General features: G+C 54.4%; 1 protein-coding gene across 1 annotated transcript in view; it reads left to right on the top strand.

The window, feature by feature from the left end:
* The first annotated feature begins 8,096 nt into the window (after positions 1 to 8,096).
* IPPK (inositol-pentakisphosphate 2-kinase) overlaps positions 8,097 to 15,814 on the top strand; it is a 48,552-nt gene continuing 40,834 nt past the window's right edge. The window contains exons 1-5 of the mRNA XM_021710945.1: positions 8,097 to 8,135; positions 8,553 to 8,915; positions 9,743 to 9,790; positions 13,535 to 13,630; positions 15,416 to 15,482. Coding sequence (XP_021566620.1) covers positions 8,097 to 8,135; positions 8,553 to 8,915; positions 9,743 to 9,790; positions 13,535 to 13,630; positions 15,416 to 15,482 — 613 coding nt within the window. The remainder of the gene's footprint in view (positions 8,136 to 8,552; positions 8,916 to 9,742; positions 9,791 to 13,534; positions 13,631 to 15,415; positions 15,483 to 15,814) is intronic.

The raw sequence follows: 15,814 nt of genomic DNA, 5'->3' as shown, positions 1-15,814 counted from the left end.
GCTGTCATCGCCCTCGGACAGACAGGTCGAGCGGAGCTCGGGGAGACGAAGGGCCCCCCGTCCGGTCCAGCCGCTGGTCGGGGGTGGCGCAGGCGCTGGAGTCCGGCCGCGGTGTGCGCTGCGACGCCCCGGTGACCCCTAGGTGCTGCCTTTGCGTGCTGTGGCCCGGTCGGGAATACAGAACTGAGACTCCAGGCCCTGGAGATCTTCAGGCGCGTTCATGATGGACACGGCGCACCTGCAGCCGTCCTTCGCTTGTGGAGTCCAGGCCTGGGCAAAGCCGGGGATGTTCCCGCGGGAGTCCCTTGTGTTGTTGGGTTGCCGCGCTGATTCCCTGAAGCTTTCCCAAAACACTCGCCTTCCAGCTTCTTATTAAGACCGGATATTGTATCTGCATCTTAGGTCAAGCTACGCTTTCTTTTCGTGGGGGCTGATACGTTAAGTTTCAAAAGTAGTGGCCGATGAAACAGCACGTTTCCGAGTTGGAGCAAAAGAATTGGAAGAGCAGAGGCTTTGGTGCAGTCGCCCCTGGCACTTGGATCCCTTCTGCACCGTGCCGGCCAGCCTGTGTCCTCCCCCTTCCCTGAGCAGCCATCTACAGGGCCGCTTGGCCCTTCCCTGCTGCGCAGATCTGACTGTTAGGGTTGTGCTCCTTTTACCTTTTAAAATTTGCCTGCAGCCATCAGGCAGTTCTGGACCGAGGCTATTCGTTCTTTATTTTAAATGGAAATGTGCTTTACTGTGTTCATCCCTGCTTAGGGATTGTTTTTAGCTCATCATCTGAAACTGAAGATTGTTGCCGCAAACGGTCTCATGAGAAAACGTTTCCCAGCAAGTTAAGATCAGACAGTGCCGGTACCTGAATACAGAAACTAAACCGTGCTGGGTGCTCAGCAGCCTGGATGGAGTCTTGGGGCTTGGCCGTGGTCTTGATCCTGGCTTGCGGGCTTTGCTCTGTGGCTGTGTTTGCTCAGGCTGTGGACGGTGGGGAGAGAGCAAGCCCTGGAAGGCAGCTTATCGGGGCTCGTTGTGCCCAAGGAGGGGGTGTGTGCCAGCGGAGTGGGAGAACTGAGGGTCCCTTCTCTGAGGGCTGAGTGTGCACGCGGGCCCTCTTCCTTCCAGACCCCTTCATTCAGTCCCAGAGAGTGGGAGGCCTCTGCCAAGTTTTTCCAGGGGGGAAGAGGCTCACTTTCTCTGAGAGGCCATCAGCTCCCCTCAGAGTAGTAAGGTCCTGCCGCCCCTCCAGCGTGAGAACACGATGCACTTTCAGACTGCCGTCCCGAGGCCGGTCCTGCAGGAGCTGAGGTCTACGCGAGGAGACCTGCACGGTCACTGGCCGTCTGCGCTGGAAAGGACATGGTGGCCTTCCTCTTGCCCTGTGCAGATGTGGAGTGAGAGCGAGCCTTCTGTGGAGTGCAGGACCTGTGGGCAATGAGTGAGGCCTGGAGGTGGAGGCGCTCGGGGTGGGCTGCAGGGGCTGGGGTGGCTCAGGTGGGGTGACAAGCCGTAGAGAGGGGTGGGGTTTGTTTTGTCTAAGAGAGTCTGTCACCGAGGCTGGAGTGCAGCCGTATGATCATAGCTCACTGCAGCCTTGACCTCCTGGACTTGCGTGACCTCCTGCCTCAGCCTCCTGGGTAGCTGAGACTAAAGGTGCATGCCGTCATGACTGGCTAATGAAAAAATTTTTTTCCTATAGAGATGGGGTCTCACTATGTTGTCCAGGATAGTCTTAAACTCCTGGCCTCAAGTCATCTTGCCTCAACCTCCCAAGTGCTGGGAGTACAGTTGTGAGCCACCACACCTGGCCAGAGAGATGTCTTAAGGGTGTTCCTGACAGATGGTGGTCAGCTTCCCCTAGGTCCTTTCAGAGGTAGCGCAGGGTGATTCGGATTTTGCCTGTCAGGCCACATTCTGTCTTTGTTTGGGGCAGCTGTGAACTTGACCTTTCCCAGGCACAGGCACCCACGGAATTCTCTGTCCCGCGCAGGGTGGACTCTGCCATGCTTGAGAGGCTCTCAGAGCCTGGCATGTCCCCCAGTGGGTGTCTGGAGCTCCTGGCGCTAGCCCCCATAGGGAGTGGTCCTTGGGCAGGGGCGTTTCCCACTGGGCGCGGGGTTTCCTGTCTATGGCCTGAGGGCCTGGCACTGGTGCTGGTGGTCTCATCCGGCTAGTGGAGCCCATAGGCTGCCCTCCACGCGCCGTCCCTGGATCCCCTCCTGCGAGGCATCTGTGCCTGCCTCCTGCACCTTCAGCTTGTTGGTCTCAGCATCCAGGCCTGTGAAAGCCACTTTAAGCCTGGTCTGTCGTCCCACCTCTCAGTGCTTTCACTTGCCTGGGCACTCAGCCCCTTCTGACCATCTTGGCCTTGGGGTGCAGGGGTAGAAGGTGGCCCACTGCTGTCATGACACTAAGCTGTTGTGATTTTTCCTTCTTTTTGACAGAGGTGACATGAAAGACTTTGCTGTGTAACTGGCTTGCCAACAAAGAACACCTGTCAAAAGCGTCAAGAAAACTGCTCCTTTCTGGTCATTCTGGTTCTATAGCCTTTCTGAGAGGCTGAGAGCTTCAGATCATTTCTGTGAATTGTTTTGGTGCCTGGGGTATTTGGTATTTGTCTGGGCCTTAAGCTGTGAAGTCCAAGTAGCCAGATGCTCTCTTGCTGTTTCTTCTCATTTTGTTTTTAAGATATCTGGTTTATAGGTCGTACATATATTTTTTGCAATATAGCATTATTTTATATATCAAAACTTTACTAATTTAGATGATTTTTCTCATAGATTGATTAGGTAATTTATGCTATATTCCATTTAATATGGGGAAATGTTTACAGTGTTAAATGGAAAAAGCTGGCTGCAAAAGAAGATGTGTAGTGTGACTGTAATTACAAAATGATCGGAAGAAAACACATCCAGATGTTCCAAGTTGTGACTCTGTGATAGCATCATACTCTTTGATCTAATAACTTCTATTCTAGTATTCTGTTCTAAGGAGATAATTAGAAATGTAAGTAAAGATCTTGTACATAAAGAAGTCCATTACAGAGTCGCTTCCAGTAGTTTGAGTGGACAGCACTGTCCCTCCTGCAGGACTGTTCATTGGGTCATGCTTCCTGCTGAAGGTGTGGGAAGCACATAAGATGATATCCTCTGTTTCCAGCCGTATTATATGTGCCCAAGTCCCGGGCCTTTGCCTTTTACAGTTTCACCAGGACCTGGTTAAAATGGTCGTCACTTTCTGCTGCTCCAGTGTTTTTCTAAACCAGTGACCTGTTCTGCATTTGGGATTTGGGATGGTTCCTGAAGGCTGCTATAGCCGATGTGGCTGCTGTCTTGCGAGGCTCTCATCATATCACACTCTCTTGTGAGCCCTGTATGCGGCTCCCCCTTTGCTTATTCTTTTGTTTGTGCCTGCAGTGTGTGGTCAGGAGCTGCTTCCAAGCCGCGCGTCCTTTGGTGCTCAGCCCCTGGTGGTACCTCCGTATGTGCACGGAGGTTTGTGGGTTTGGACCTGGCTCACCTCCCTCTGCTTTCCCGTTTTGCGAGACGACGGGGTCTCCCTTTCCGACTTGCCTCCTCCTTGGGGAGAATGCATTTGGAGCCAAGCTCCCCGTGCTTCCTCTTTCCTCTGCAGTTAGGCAGGTGAGCAAAGCGTTTCCATGTCTGCAGTGCCAGGCTGCATGTGGGGCTGGTCCCTGCTGCCTCGTGGTCATTGTGCAGCTTGGTGATCGCACTCCTGGGGCTCTCGCTGTGGCTTCTCTGCCATCTTGCTTCTGCTTTCCACATGGTCAGGCTTTCTGATGGTTCCCAAACGCCACCCGCAGCCCACAGCTGCGTCTGCTTCAGTCTAGCGACGGGCACCATGAGATCAAGATGGAGCTGCTGAGCTAGGGAAGGACATGCCCAGCCCAGGTGGAGGAGGGGCTGGTGCCTGTGGTGCCCCACTGCAAGACCACTTCTTTCTGGCCTGCCTGCCTTTGCCTGCAGAGTCCTGAGCTCCCGTCCTCCATAGCACTTCCAGTGCCGCGTCCTCTTCCCCTTTGAATCAGCTCTGTGGTTCTGTGTGAGGCAGAGCCGAGCTGCTCTGGGATCACCACCTGTCAGAGCCCAGCGTGCCTGTTGGAGCTCAGCCCTGTAGGCCCCTCTGGTCCGCCTCGGTCCTGAAGGGTCCTGGACATGCATTTCTGGTTGTGTCCACAGCGGTGAGTGACTTTGGTGTCTCTTGCTCTTGGTGACTGACCAGTCCTGGTGGCTTCCTTGTCTGGGACAGAGCAGGGCAGGCCCCTCGTGAGATGGGGCGTGTGATGCCCATGGCCCCTGCCTGGGAGTCGTTTTCAGAATTCAGAGGAAGCTGGAGCTGAGTGCTGCTTCTAGAAAGTGGGGCAGCACTGTGGAAGATGCCTGTGGCTGTGTGTTTCTGCCTCCTCCTCCCTGGAAGTTGCCTGATCCCAGCTTCCTGCATGTCTCCTCACTCTGATGGAAGAACCGACCTCAAGGGACAGGGCCTCTCTGACAACTGATTTAATGGCTGACACCCATCCTCCCAGCATGAGTGCCCTGTGAGTGGCAGGGGAGTCTCTCCTCATCTTTCTCGAAAGACTCCCTAGGGAGTAGCCTTAATCCCACTCTAAGGTCCCTCCCTCAGGCTTCACATTAATAGGTCCTTTTTTTTTTTTGAGTTGGAGTCTCACTCTGTTGCCCAGGCAGGAGTGCAGTGGCACACTCATGGTCGTCCTAGTGTCAACCTGCTGGGCACTGACGATTCTTCCACCTCAGCCTTCCAAGTAGCTGGAACTATAGGCGCAGGCTACCATGCCCGGCTAATTTTTTATTTATTGTAGAGACAAGATCTCGCCAAGTTGCCCGGGCTGGTCTCGAATCCGCTCGCCTCAGCCTCCCAAAGTGCTGGGATCATAGGCTGAGCTACCAAGCCCAGCCGACAGGTCCTTTTTAATGTATTGTTTTTTGGAGCCTTTTATTTTTATTTTATTTTATTTTATTTATTTATTTTATTTTTATTTTTATTTTTTTGAGTTGGAGTCTCACTCTGTCACCCAGACTGGAGTGCAGTGGCTGCTCCGGGCCACTGCAGCCTCGACCTGCTGGACTCCGGTGATCCTTCCGCCTCAGCCTTCCAAGTAGCTGGAACTACAGGCGCACGCTACCACGCCTGGCTGATTTTTTGATTTATTGTAGAGATGCGGTCTCGCCAGGTTGCCCAGGTGGGTCTCGAACCCGCAGGCTCAGGCAATCCACTCAGCTCAGCCTCCCAAAGGCGCGGGATTACAGGCTGAGCCACTGAGCCCGACTTATTTTTATTTAACACCAATTATTTCTTTCTCCCACTGCCTAGAAAATATAGACTATTAGAAAGAAGGAAGGAAAAAACACTCAGTAGTTCTCCTCTGAGAAAGTAACTCTGTTAGCACTTTGGCGCACTTTTTTCTAGTCTTATTCTAAGTATAGTCAAGTGTCACTTAATGCTGGGGTTGCGTTCTAAGAAGTACACCTTTAGGAGATCTCATTGTGGGAACATCCCAGAGTGTACATGTGTAATCCTGGATGGTGTAGCCTCCTGCATACCTGGGCTGTCTAGGGTGGCCTGTTTCTCCTGGGCCACACATCGGTACAGTGTGTTTCTGTGCTGAATACTGTAGGCAACTGTAGCACAATGGTCGGTTTTTGTGCATCTAAATGTCTAAACACAGAAAAGAGTTGCAAGCGTACAGTATTGTGATCTTACGGGACTGCCGCCATTATACATGCGATCGTCTCAACTGAAACGTCACACACCGTGTGCCTGGGTGTGCCTTTATTGGGTAGTTAAGAATGCATATGTTTGTTTCTGTTTTGAGCTTTTTTCCCTTGACCTGACAGCACAAACCTGTAGGAAACCTCACGCATGTCTAGAAGGGGGCTCAGAGTCGCCCAGCCTTGTGTTTTGGACACCCACGTGGTTGGGCTTTGCTGAAGGTCTTTGTACTTCTGACGCTCCGGCTGAGTTCTCGGTGAGTTAGGCCTTTGGCACATGTCGTAGACCGCGTTCCACACAGCTGTGCCAAGTTCCCGTCCATGCAGCCTGGGACCCTCCAAGTCTGAGCGATTTTCACTGAAGCGCCTTTTGCCACTTTTACACGTGATGGGTTGCGTCCCTTAACTTTCGGCATGTTTTGAGGTGATAGCGTGTGTACGTGTGTATATCTATGTGTGTTCTTCCGCTTGTTCTTCCTGTCGGCTGCCTTTTCAGCATGGCAAAATCTTTGGTTCTCATTGAGTTTTCCAAGGTGTGAGCTCTTCCTCCCATCACCAAGACAGAACAGTGTGGCTGGGGTCTTGAGTAAGTGTCCGTTCTTGCCGAGAAACTCCCAGCGTCAGATTCAGTTCTGCCCTTCCGATCTTAACCCTATTCTTCACTTTTAGCATTTTATCTTAGACATTAAGAAGAGGTAAGTTTTAAGCCTCTGGTTTTAGATACTTGGTTTAAAAGAACAGTAGTCCTTTCCTGGTCAAGAGCTGGCAGGAGCTTGGAGCCCTGGGTGGGCATCCATTCTTGCCTGCTCCTTTGTGGGAGTCCTGGGCAGCATGCTCCTCCAGCCGTGGTGCCTCCTGGACTCATGGTGTCCTTCTGCCGATGAGAGCTGGGATGGATGTTACTGCCTTTTCACCTGTTTTCTGCTGTTCACTGGCATGGGTGTTGCAAGGTCCTGTGGCCTGTGTGTCTCTGAAGCCCTCTGCTGACACATCCTGGGGGGGGGTCCTAGTCGGGCCCCTCACGGGCGGCTGTACGGCGAAGATGAGCTGAGTATTGTCCGAGAGTTCAAGCTGACACTGCTGCTGCCCTGGGGAGATGAGGGGAAGTTTCTGGTGGTAGTTTCTGGACGATAAATATGTGGGTGGAGAAAGTGCAGTTTCCCCCAAAGTAGCCATGTAACTGCATTCACACCTTGTCCCTTGGTCGTGGTTCTGGCTCACGAATGGGAAGGGAAAACAGGAGACTTCCTGTGAGGGACACAGGGAGCCAAGTCACTGTGCTTGGGTGTGGTTGGTAAGGAAGCGTGTGTGGGGGGTGCTGGGAAGGTGGGCCTGGCAAGGCCTGTGTCTGCACCTCCTGCTGGGCAGCTCTGCAGCCAGCCCCCAAGCCCCTGGCTAGTGACTCTGCAGCAGCCCTGAGGCCGCCTGCTGGAAGGACCCAGGGGCCGTCTTTGAGCTCTGCTCTACCACACGACCCTGACTTTGGGGTTGAAGCCTTGACTTTGGGCTTCTCTGCAGGCCAAGGCTGTGCTGGCTGCGGAGCAGGACCTGGCTTTTCCGAGCCCTGGCCGGCCCTCCTGCAGTCTTGTTCTGTAGCCTGGAGGGAAGGACGCTGGGGATGATGGGGTTGGTAGTGCAGCCTAGGTCAGATGTTCCGGTGCTCGGCACCTGCTGGTTATTGCAGTAATAATAATCATTATGATTGGCATTCATCAGTGCTGGTGGGGGCAGTGATAGTGTTTCTCATTAGCAAGTAGACGTGAGGACTAAGCCCTGCAGTCACTTCTGCTTTAGCACTCTCCTGGGACCTGTGAACGGTTTTTCTTTGTGTAGGAACCTGCACGATTTGGTTTTTTAAAATTTTCTTCTTGATAAGTCAGATGGTGGCTTTCTGAAGGTCTGTGTGTGTGTAATAATAATGCAGAGGAAATATGCAGCTTCCATTTGTAAATAACCAGAAAGGACTAATTGTCCTATCCTTGCTAGGAACCTGGTGATGTGAAACTTGGAGAGTGAGTGTGTGTTAATAGGCGAACGCTGCTGCTGAGGGTTCCCAGATGCCTGTCGTGGGCCTTGCTGCTCACGGCCCGCTGCTCCTCACTCGGAGGCTGCAGCAGGGGTTCCTGCGGTGACAGGCACACTTGTCTTGTCCTGGCATCACCCTGCTCAGGACGGCTGAGCGAAGGAAGCCTGGTGTGCAGTTGGCCATTCGTTCCCTGGTAGACTGAGCGGGGCCTCGCTGCCCTCCAGGTGCCACCGAACTCCGTGTGAAGTCTGGCAGGCTCGCTCGCCCGGCTGCTGTGGCCGGCAGGGATTGCCCTCCGTGAGGGTGAAGCGAGAGCTTGCGACATGGCAGCAGGCTCGGGCTACACCACTCAGGGAGTTAGCGTATTTCCTTAATGTGTTGATTTTTAGGCCTAACCAGGCTTGCCCTGGTCAACCTACGGATTTCCCTCAATCCCACACGCTGTTGGTAGCATGCTGCCGAGTGCCCGCTAACTGGCGGTGGAGAGATGGGCTGTGTTTGGTGCTACTGGAGCCAGCTGGGCAGAACAGCACCATAGTGTCCATCGGGTGAGGAGGAAATGCACGTTCAGGAGGGAGAGATTCTGGAAAGTTGTCTAGAGTTAGGATTTCTACAGATCCACTTCTGCCTTTCCTGGAGTTCTGATGGAATTGTAGTTCCATGGAAATGATCCTTAGCTGGTTGATTCCATGGTCAGTCGTTGATGCCTGCTGTGTACTTGGGAGGGGACATACATGCTATTGATCTTGGCTTCTTCAGCTTTGTGCCTGGAGCTCCAGGAAGGGGCAGCTGTCCGCAGATTAGCAATGAGCCAGGTACACGGCACCCACAGGGAACGGGAACACTCAGTGAAGGGGGCTGGAGGCCTGGAGGTCCAAACCAGGATGCGAGCAGGTTTTAAGAGGAGCGGTGTGCATTGTCTGAGAGGGCTGTGTGGTGCTGCTGGGGACACTGGTTTCCTCTCTGTTGTTGCTCCTTCAGCGTCTTTTGGTCTGGTGCTTCTTCCTAGGCCCTCCCTGGTGTGGCCTACCTCCTTTTGCGCCTGCCCAGGTTTTGCCTGTGACCCGGGGCTCCTGATGGCATCTGACCTTCCACCCCTGCATATGAGGATGGAGCCTGTTCCAAGCACATATAATTTTTTGGTGAACATTTAAAAATTGGAATATTCAAAATAAGCAAAAATTTTAAAACTTGTGCCGGATGTCTTCAGACTTTCAAACAAACAGTCGTATACTTATTTTTAAAACTTGAAGTGTAACATACCTACAGAAATGTGCTCAGATCATAGGTGTAGTTTAATGATCACAAAGTGAACCTGTAATCCCATGACTAGTTGCTTCTGGAAGCTTCCTCAGGAGCTGTCCCCACATGGCTGAGAGAAGTGAGCACAAGGGGTCAGTCTTTCCTGGGTTTTGAACTTTATATAAACAGAATTATACTCATACAAATGTATATATATGTATGTGTCTCATAGATATATTATTTTTTAATGAAAACGGGCTCATTCTATAAGCGCTATTTGTCACAAAGCGTTTTGTGACATGTGATGATCCCACATCCGTGTCTGTCACTACTGATCTTTCTTGCCTTCTTGTAAGTGACTGCATGGATTCCATGGTTTCAGATGAGGCCCACTGCATTTAACCATCTCACTGTTGTTGGGTATCTAGGCTATTTCCATTTTATCTGTGGTTATGAACAGTGCGTTTATATGCAGTAGCAATGTTTTTTGTGCTTTCTTAATTACTTCCTCAGGTTGTGTCCCTGGTTGCCCTGTGCCCCCACTGGGCCCCAGTACTGGCGTGCCCTCCCTGGGGGCTTCCCGGTGCCTTGCCACTGGGTCTCACTGGAGGCTTTGTCTGCTGAGATGGGACCTCCTGGCTGACTTGGCCCCTTCTCAGCCACTAACTAACTCTTTGGCCCTGGCCTTGGGCAAATACTAATAAGACTTTGTTTTATCTTCCGATAGCGCTGTGTTGTGCTGCGTTTTCTGAAGTTTCCTCCAAATAGAAAGAAGGTAAGATTGGTGGGTTTGCCACCCAGTTCTTACACCTATTATTCAAGAAAACTCTGATTTTTGTTTTTCTGATGCAGAAGTATTAATGGTAATTATAGAAATTTAAAAGCCTGGGCGTGGTGGCTCAGGCCTGTAATCTCAGCACTTTGGGAGACAGAGGCTAGAGGATTGCCTGAGCCCAGGGGTTCGTGACCAGCCTGGGCAACATGGTGAGACCTCATCTCTGCAAAAAAAAATTGCCGGGCGTGGTGGTGTGTGCCTGTAGTTCCAGCTACTGGGAAGGCTGAGGTGGAAGGATTGCTTGAGCCCAGCAGGATAAGGCTGTGGTGGCCCTGAGCGTGCCATCGCACTCCAGTCTGGGCAACAGACGAAAACTTCGACTTAAAAAAACGCAAAGAAATCTAAATGTGACACTCGCACTCGGAGCCGAAAGTGGTGTGCCTGTCATTCCTCACGTAAGACCTGTGGGCCCCAGCACTTGGGCCTCTGGTGTTGCCATGTGTCCCTGTGGGGCTGAGTCCACGGGCTGCTGAGCCAGGAGCTGCCCTGGCCTGGCATGCAGGTCCTGGTCAGAGGGTCCTGCTTTTGGCAGGGACCCCAGGACCAGATCTTAGCTTTGCCTCATTGGCACCAGCAGCCTCAGTTTCCCCATCTATGGAATTATATCTTTGAAAATAGAGGCTGTGGTACTGTGGTAAACAATCTATGTTAGCCGGTTCAGTGGCTCAGCCTGTAATCCCAGTGCTTTGGGAGGCTGAGGTGAGTGAATTGCCTGAGCCCACGGGTTCAAGACCCGCCTGGGCAACTTGGCGAGAGCTCATCTCTACAATAAATCAAAAACTAGCTGGGCGTGGTAGTGTGCGCGCGCCTGTAGTTCCAGCTACTTGGAAGGCTGAGGCGGAAGGATCGCCGGAGCCCAGCATGGTGATGCTGCAGTGGCCAGGAGCGGCCACTGCACTCCAGTCTGGGCGACAGAGTGAGAGTCCAACTCAAAAAAACCCAAAACAATCTATGTTAAAAGTTGGCCAGGGGTCAGGTTCTGTGGCTCAGCCTGTAATCCTAGCACTTCGGGATGCTGAGGTGAGTGGATTGCCTGAGCCCGCAGGTTTGAGAGCAGCCTGGGCAACTTGGTGAGACCTCCTCTCTACAATAAATAAAAAATTAGCCAGGCATGGAAGCACGTGCCTGTAGTTCCGGCTACTTGGAAGGCTGAGGCAGAAGAATCGCCGGAGCCAAGCAGGTTGACACTGGGGTGACCGTGAGCGTGCTACTGCACTCCAGCCTGGGCGATGGAGTGAGACTCCAACTCAAAAAAAAAGTTGGACAGGCATGGTGCCTCAAGCCTGTAATCTTAGCACTTTGGGAGGTTGAGGCAGGAGGATTGCTTGAACCCAGGAGTTGGAGTCCAGTCTAGTCAACATAGTGAGAATTCATCTCTACAAAAAATAAAAAAATTACCCAGGTGCATTGGCACGTGCCTGTAGTCCCAGCTACTCGGGAGGCTGAGGTAGAAGGATTGCTTGAGCCCAGGAGGTTGAGGCTGGTAAACCGTGATCATGCCACCGCAGTCCTCCTGCCTGAGCGACACAGTGAGACCTTGACTCAAAAAAAAAAGAAAAAAAGTTGCAGCAGACAAGGTCCGATGGGTCATTCAGTTTCTGTTTGATGCCGTTGACTTCCTGCAGAAAGCGGTTGCTGCCATGTTTCTGACCCAAGCTGCAGGCTTCTCTGCAAATCTTTGTTGGTAATGGGAGTTGTGGAGGCCTCCTGTTTCCATGGCCCTTCTCTGTCCGCTGTCTCCTGCGTGCAGTCCTGTGAGGGGGCATATGTGGCCAAACCAGGGGCTGAGCTGACAGGTGGCTGTCCTGGAATGGGGGTGAGTGGGTCTTGTTTGAGCAGCTGCAGTGAGGAGAGTGGAGGCTGGCTAGGGACAAGGGTTCCTGGGAGGTGGCAGGTTGGAGTGTCAGGGTAGAGATCACAGAAGGGAGGCGGGGGGGTACGTCGGCTGATGGAAATGGCAGCCCCCCCAAGGACATAAGTGGGGCACAGCACAGGCTTCATTTCATAGAGTAGAAGGGGACCAGTGTGGTGGCTCACGCCTGTAATCCCATCACTTTGGGAGGCCAAGGTGAGAGGATCGCTTGAGCCCAGGAGTCAAGACCAGCCTAGGCAACATAGTGAGACATCATCTACGGAAAACTAACAAAAACTTTAGCCAGGTGTGGTGGTGTACACTTTAGTCAGTTCCAGCTACTCGGGAGGCTGAGGCAGAAAGGTTGCCCGAGCCCAGGAGGCTGAGGTTGTGGTAAGCCGTGTCGTGTGACTGCACTCCAGCCTGGGCAACAGAGTGAGACTCCCGTGACTCAAAAAAAGAGACAGAAGGAGTGGAAGGAGCCTCGGCAGAGGGTCGGAGTGTTGTGGTCGCCAGGGCCGCGGGGTGTGTGGGGACGGGGGCGGGTGGAGGGGCATGGGAGGCTCGCGCCTGCGGTGGGCCCGACCCTGGCCGCTGAGGGTGGAGGGGCTTGGGCGGTTCTGGCCCTGCAGAACGCATCCTGGGAGACAGCGTCCCGGTGGCTGGCTTTGCCACCTCCATTCGCTTCGTCCCCCCGTTCAGTGGCTGCAGAGCTCAGACCACACTCGCCTCGGTGTCCCCGCAGCTGGCGGCCGAGGACCCTGCCAGTTGGCTTCCTTTCTTCCTCTCGTGGTGTGGCGTGACATACTGCATGGTCCGCGGCCACCCGTGTGGCCGTTCTTCTGCTCACCACGTTGGCTTCTTGTCGAAACTGTGACCAGAGCTGTGCTGGGCCACTGGGTGTCTTCCATGGGTTTCTGTCAGGCCTAGTTCCAACCTGAGCCCATTTCACGAGCCTCAGGGTGTCCGCATGTACTGTGGCTGCCCAGGCCAGGCTGGGTGAGGGGAGTAGATTCTCCAGGGCTATACTGGCTCCGGGGGCTGCTCAGCCCTGAGACCTCCCGAAGGTGAGCCGGTGCTGAGCCCTCTGCGCGGTCTGTCCTGGATGAGACAGCCCCGCGGGGTGCAGTGAGGCCCACCGGTTGGCCTCCTGGGGTCTGTCTGCTGGGGACCCTGCTTCTCCCCTTTGGGACGTATTGAGGGGTGTGGGAGTGACTTCCTGTCTTGCCCGGCTTCCCAAGCTTGCTGACTCTGGCTGGAGAGGGTGTGTTTTGCTCTACATTTGGAGGGTAAAGAGTGTCGTCTACTCTCGAGGCCAGAGCTTGAGACCAGCATGGGCAACATAGCAACACCCCACCTCTACAAAAAATCGAGGATTAGCCGGGCATGGTGGCACGTGCCTGTAGTCCTAGCTAATGAGGAGGCTGAGGTGGGAGGATCGCTTGAGTCATCGCCGCTGTACCACAGCACTCCAGCCAGGCAATGGAATGAGACACTCTTGAAAAAGAGTGAGAGAGTAAATTCCAAGCACCTGCTAACTTTTGGAGGCAAGAGTCTCCAAAGCCAGTTTCCTCAGAAGGCACGTGTGGAGGCAGGGTGGAAGCTGGGCAGGCAGGAGTGTGCTTCTCAGGTTGTGACCTTCCAGAACTATGTGGGGCCAGGGGTGGCCGGGGAGGGAACCGGGGGGACCTTTCCCCAAGGCTAAGGGCCCCACTGGGGGTCTGTCTGTGGCGGCTTGTGGTGGGGCTCCAGGTGCGTTGCATGCCCTGCTCTTCCTCTGGGCTTTGCTAGTGCTCTGGTCGCTCAGGCTGCCCTGTGCTTGTCTCTTACAGACCTCGGAAGAGACATTTCAGCACCTGCAGAACATAGTGGACTTTGGCAAAAATGTCATGAAGGAGTTTTTGGGGGAGAATTACGTTCACTGTGGGGTAAGTGATTTTTATTCGTGTTGTCTGAGTTTGTGGGCGCGGTTTGTACTGACGGTGCTGCCTCCCCAGGACGCTTTTGGCAGTTTGTGCTTAAGGGCGGCCTGCACACAGGTGGAGCCTCTGGGTGCTCTTCCCACTGGCTGCCCTGGCAGCAGCAGAGCAGGCGCTGCGGTTCCCCTCTTCTAGCTGGCAAACACGAGGTTCCGCGGGACCGCGTGAGCCCCTGCTTGCCAGGATTCCGACTGTTCCACCGGCCTCCTGGAGACTCCTGCATCCAGCATCACCGAGTCGGGACAGCTCTGCTGTCTGCCCTGGGGTACCTTTGAAGCAAGTTAGGGAACACAGGGGGCTCCACGCGGCAGGAGGTGACTTACTGGGACTGACTTCGCCTTGCTCGCCATGTCCCTGGGAGGCCTCGGCTGCTCACCTGCATTTGAAAAGCTGTGGTTTAGGAGGCAAGCCGGGTGAGCCCCTTGGCGTGAGTGCCTGTGCTGGGCCTGTGGGACTCTGGGATGGCACCAGGGGTGCCCCCCGGCCTGCCTGTTGCCTGGGGCTGTCTTCCGGGCAGACCCGCGTCCTGAGGCCTGGCTTGACCCTTGGCCCCAGCCTTCTGAGGCTCAGCCAGCCCATCTCCTGCGCCACCGTCACGCTGGGGATGGTGGTGCCCCTTTGTGGAGTCCAGGGGTTCTCCTCCAGGGCCCATCCCTCGGAGGGTTCTGGGCCGATGGCCAGTGGCCAGTTTCCTCCTTGAGGACAGAACATTCTTGGAGGCGTGATCTGGGGTCGCCGTGGCCCTGGCTGGCCCGCTCATTCTGGAACGAGGGAGCAGCTATGGTCTTGTAGGTTTTAGGCCTGTCTCTGGGAGGAGGGACTCAGGCAGTGACAGCACTTGGGAGCCATGGCAGTAGGGCTGGACCTGGGGTCCCAGTGGCATCCTGGGGGGTGGGTAGTGGGAAATGTTCCCAGGGAGAGGACAGGATCTGGAGTGTCATGGCAGTAGGTGTTCTGGCACTGGTTTGGTTCCAGTTGTCCTCAGTGTGAAGTCACAGTAAGTGACCTCACAGTGAACAGGGCTCAGCCCACATGGTCGCCTTTTAGTGTTTCTCCTCCACACTGATGCCTGTCAGAGTGAAGTGAAGCTTACTTTCGCTGCAGGTGGACATGTCCCTGGGCTCTGATACGGTGGGAAAGTGGGCACAGAACATGCTGCGGGCAGACCTGTGCCCCACAGGGGCTGTGCTGGCAGGGCCACCTGAGGCCATGTGAGGGAGGAACAGATATGCCAGCCAGTTCTGTAGAGCACAGTGTTTCCATCCTGCTTGTCCCGCGGCGAGAAACAACCCGTCCCCATGCTGAGGCCACAAGACAGACGGCGACAGGCATGCCCGGCCCAGTGGGTGTGAGGCTGGACTGGCTTGGCCCTGCAGGAGCTCGAGAGGCTGGGAGTCCGAAGGAGGGGTGGGACGGCTCTTCTTGCGCCCCAGGCGTTGCTCAGTACTGGAGGCGCCTGGGCGTTCGGAAGCTCCGCCGGGTCCTCCGAGGCGGGTCACCGCCTGGTGCCGCCTGGGCTCCTCACTGGAGCCAGGCCAGATGTGTCGACTGGGCTGGGCACATGAGGGGACAGCCACAGGGGTAGCTCTTTGTTCCTTGGAGGGCAGTGCTGTGCCAGGAGGTGCTGCCTCATCTCAGCACCCAGGTCACAGCGAGTTCTGGGAAGTCTGGAATTCCTTGGGCGTTCCAGGTGGCAGCTAAGCCCACACTCAACGTCTGTGTCTTTCCTTGCAGGAAGTTGTTCAGTTGCCTTTAGAGTTTGTGAAACAGCTTTGTCTAAAGATACAATCCGAAAGACCAGGTAAGAGTGCTTTAACTTGGGATTGCTGTCTGTCGCCTGAGATATTCCATCTGGAAAGTGAAGGGGCCGCCCATGTCAGGCACATGTAGGTTTCAGCAGATCTGTGGCCAGAAATGTCATTGGGTAGAAATCCTAGGAGCTCATGGGTATAATTCTGTGCATTAGCACAGCTCGGAACATGTGACTAAGAATGGATGGATGAGACATTATAAAAACGGTATGAGGGAGGCGGGGAGACACGGAAGAGCCCTGGGGGCCTGGAAAAGCCATGGAAAACGGGAGACCGAGGAGCCTCAGGAGGGGGAGCCTGGCCAGGACGGTCTGCAGCCCTG

The sequence above is a fragment of the Carlito syrichta genome, unplaced genomic scaffold (genome assembly GCF_000164805.1).
Source record: "Carlito syrichta isolate Samal-C Ts95f unplaced genomic scaffold, Tarsius_syrichta-2.0.1 Scaffold301698, whole genome shotgun sequence".
Lineage (NCBI taxonomy): Eukaryota > Metazoa > Chordata > Mammalia > Primates > Tarsiidae > Carlito > Carlito syrichta.
This window is presented reverse-complemented; position numbering and strand designations above follow the sequence as displayed.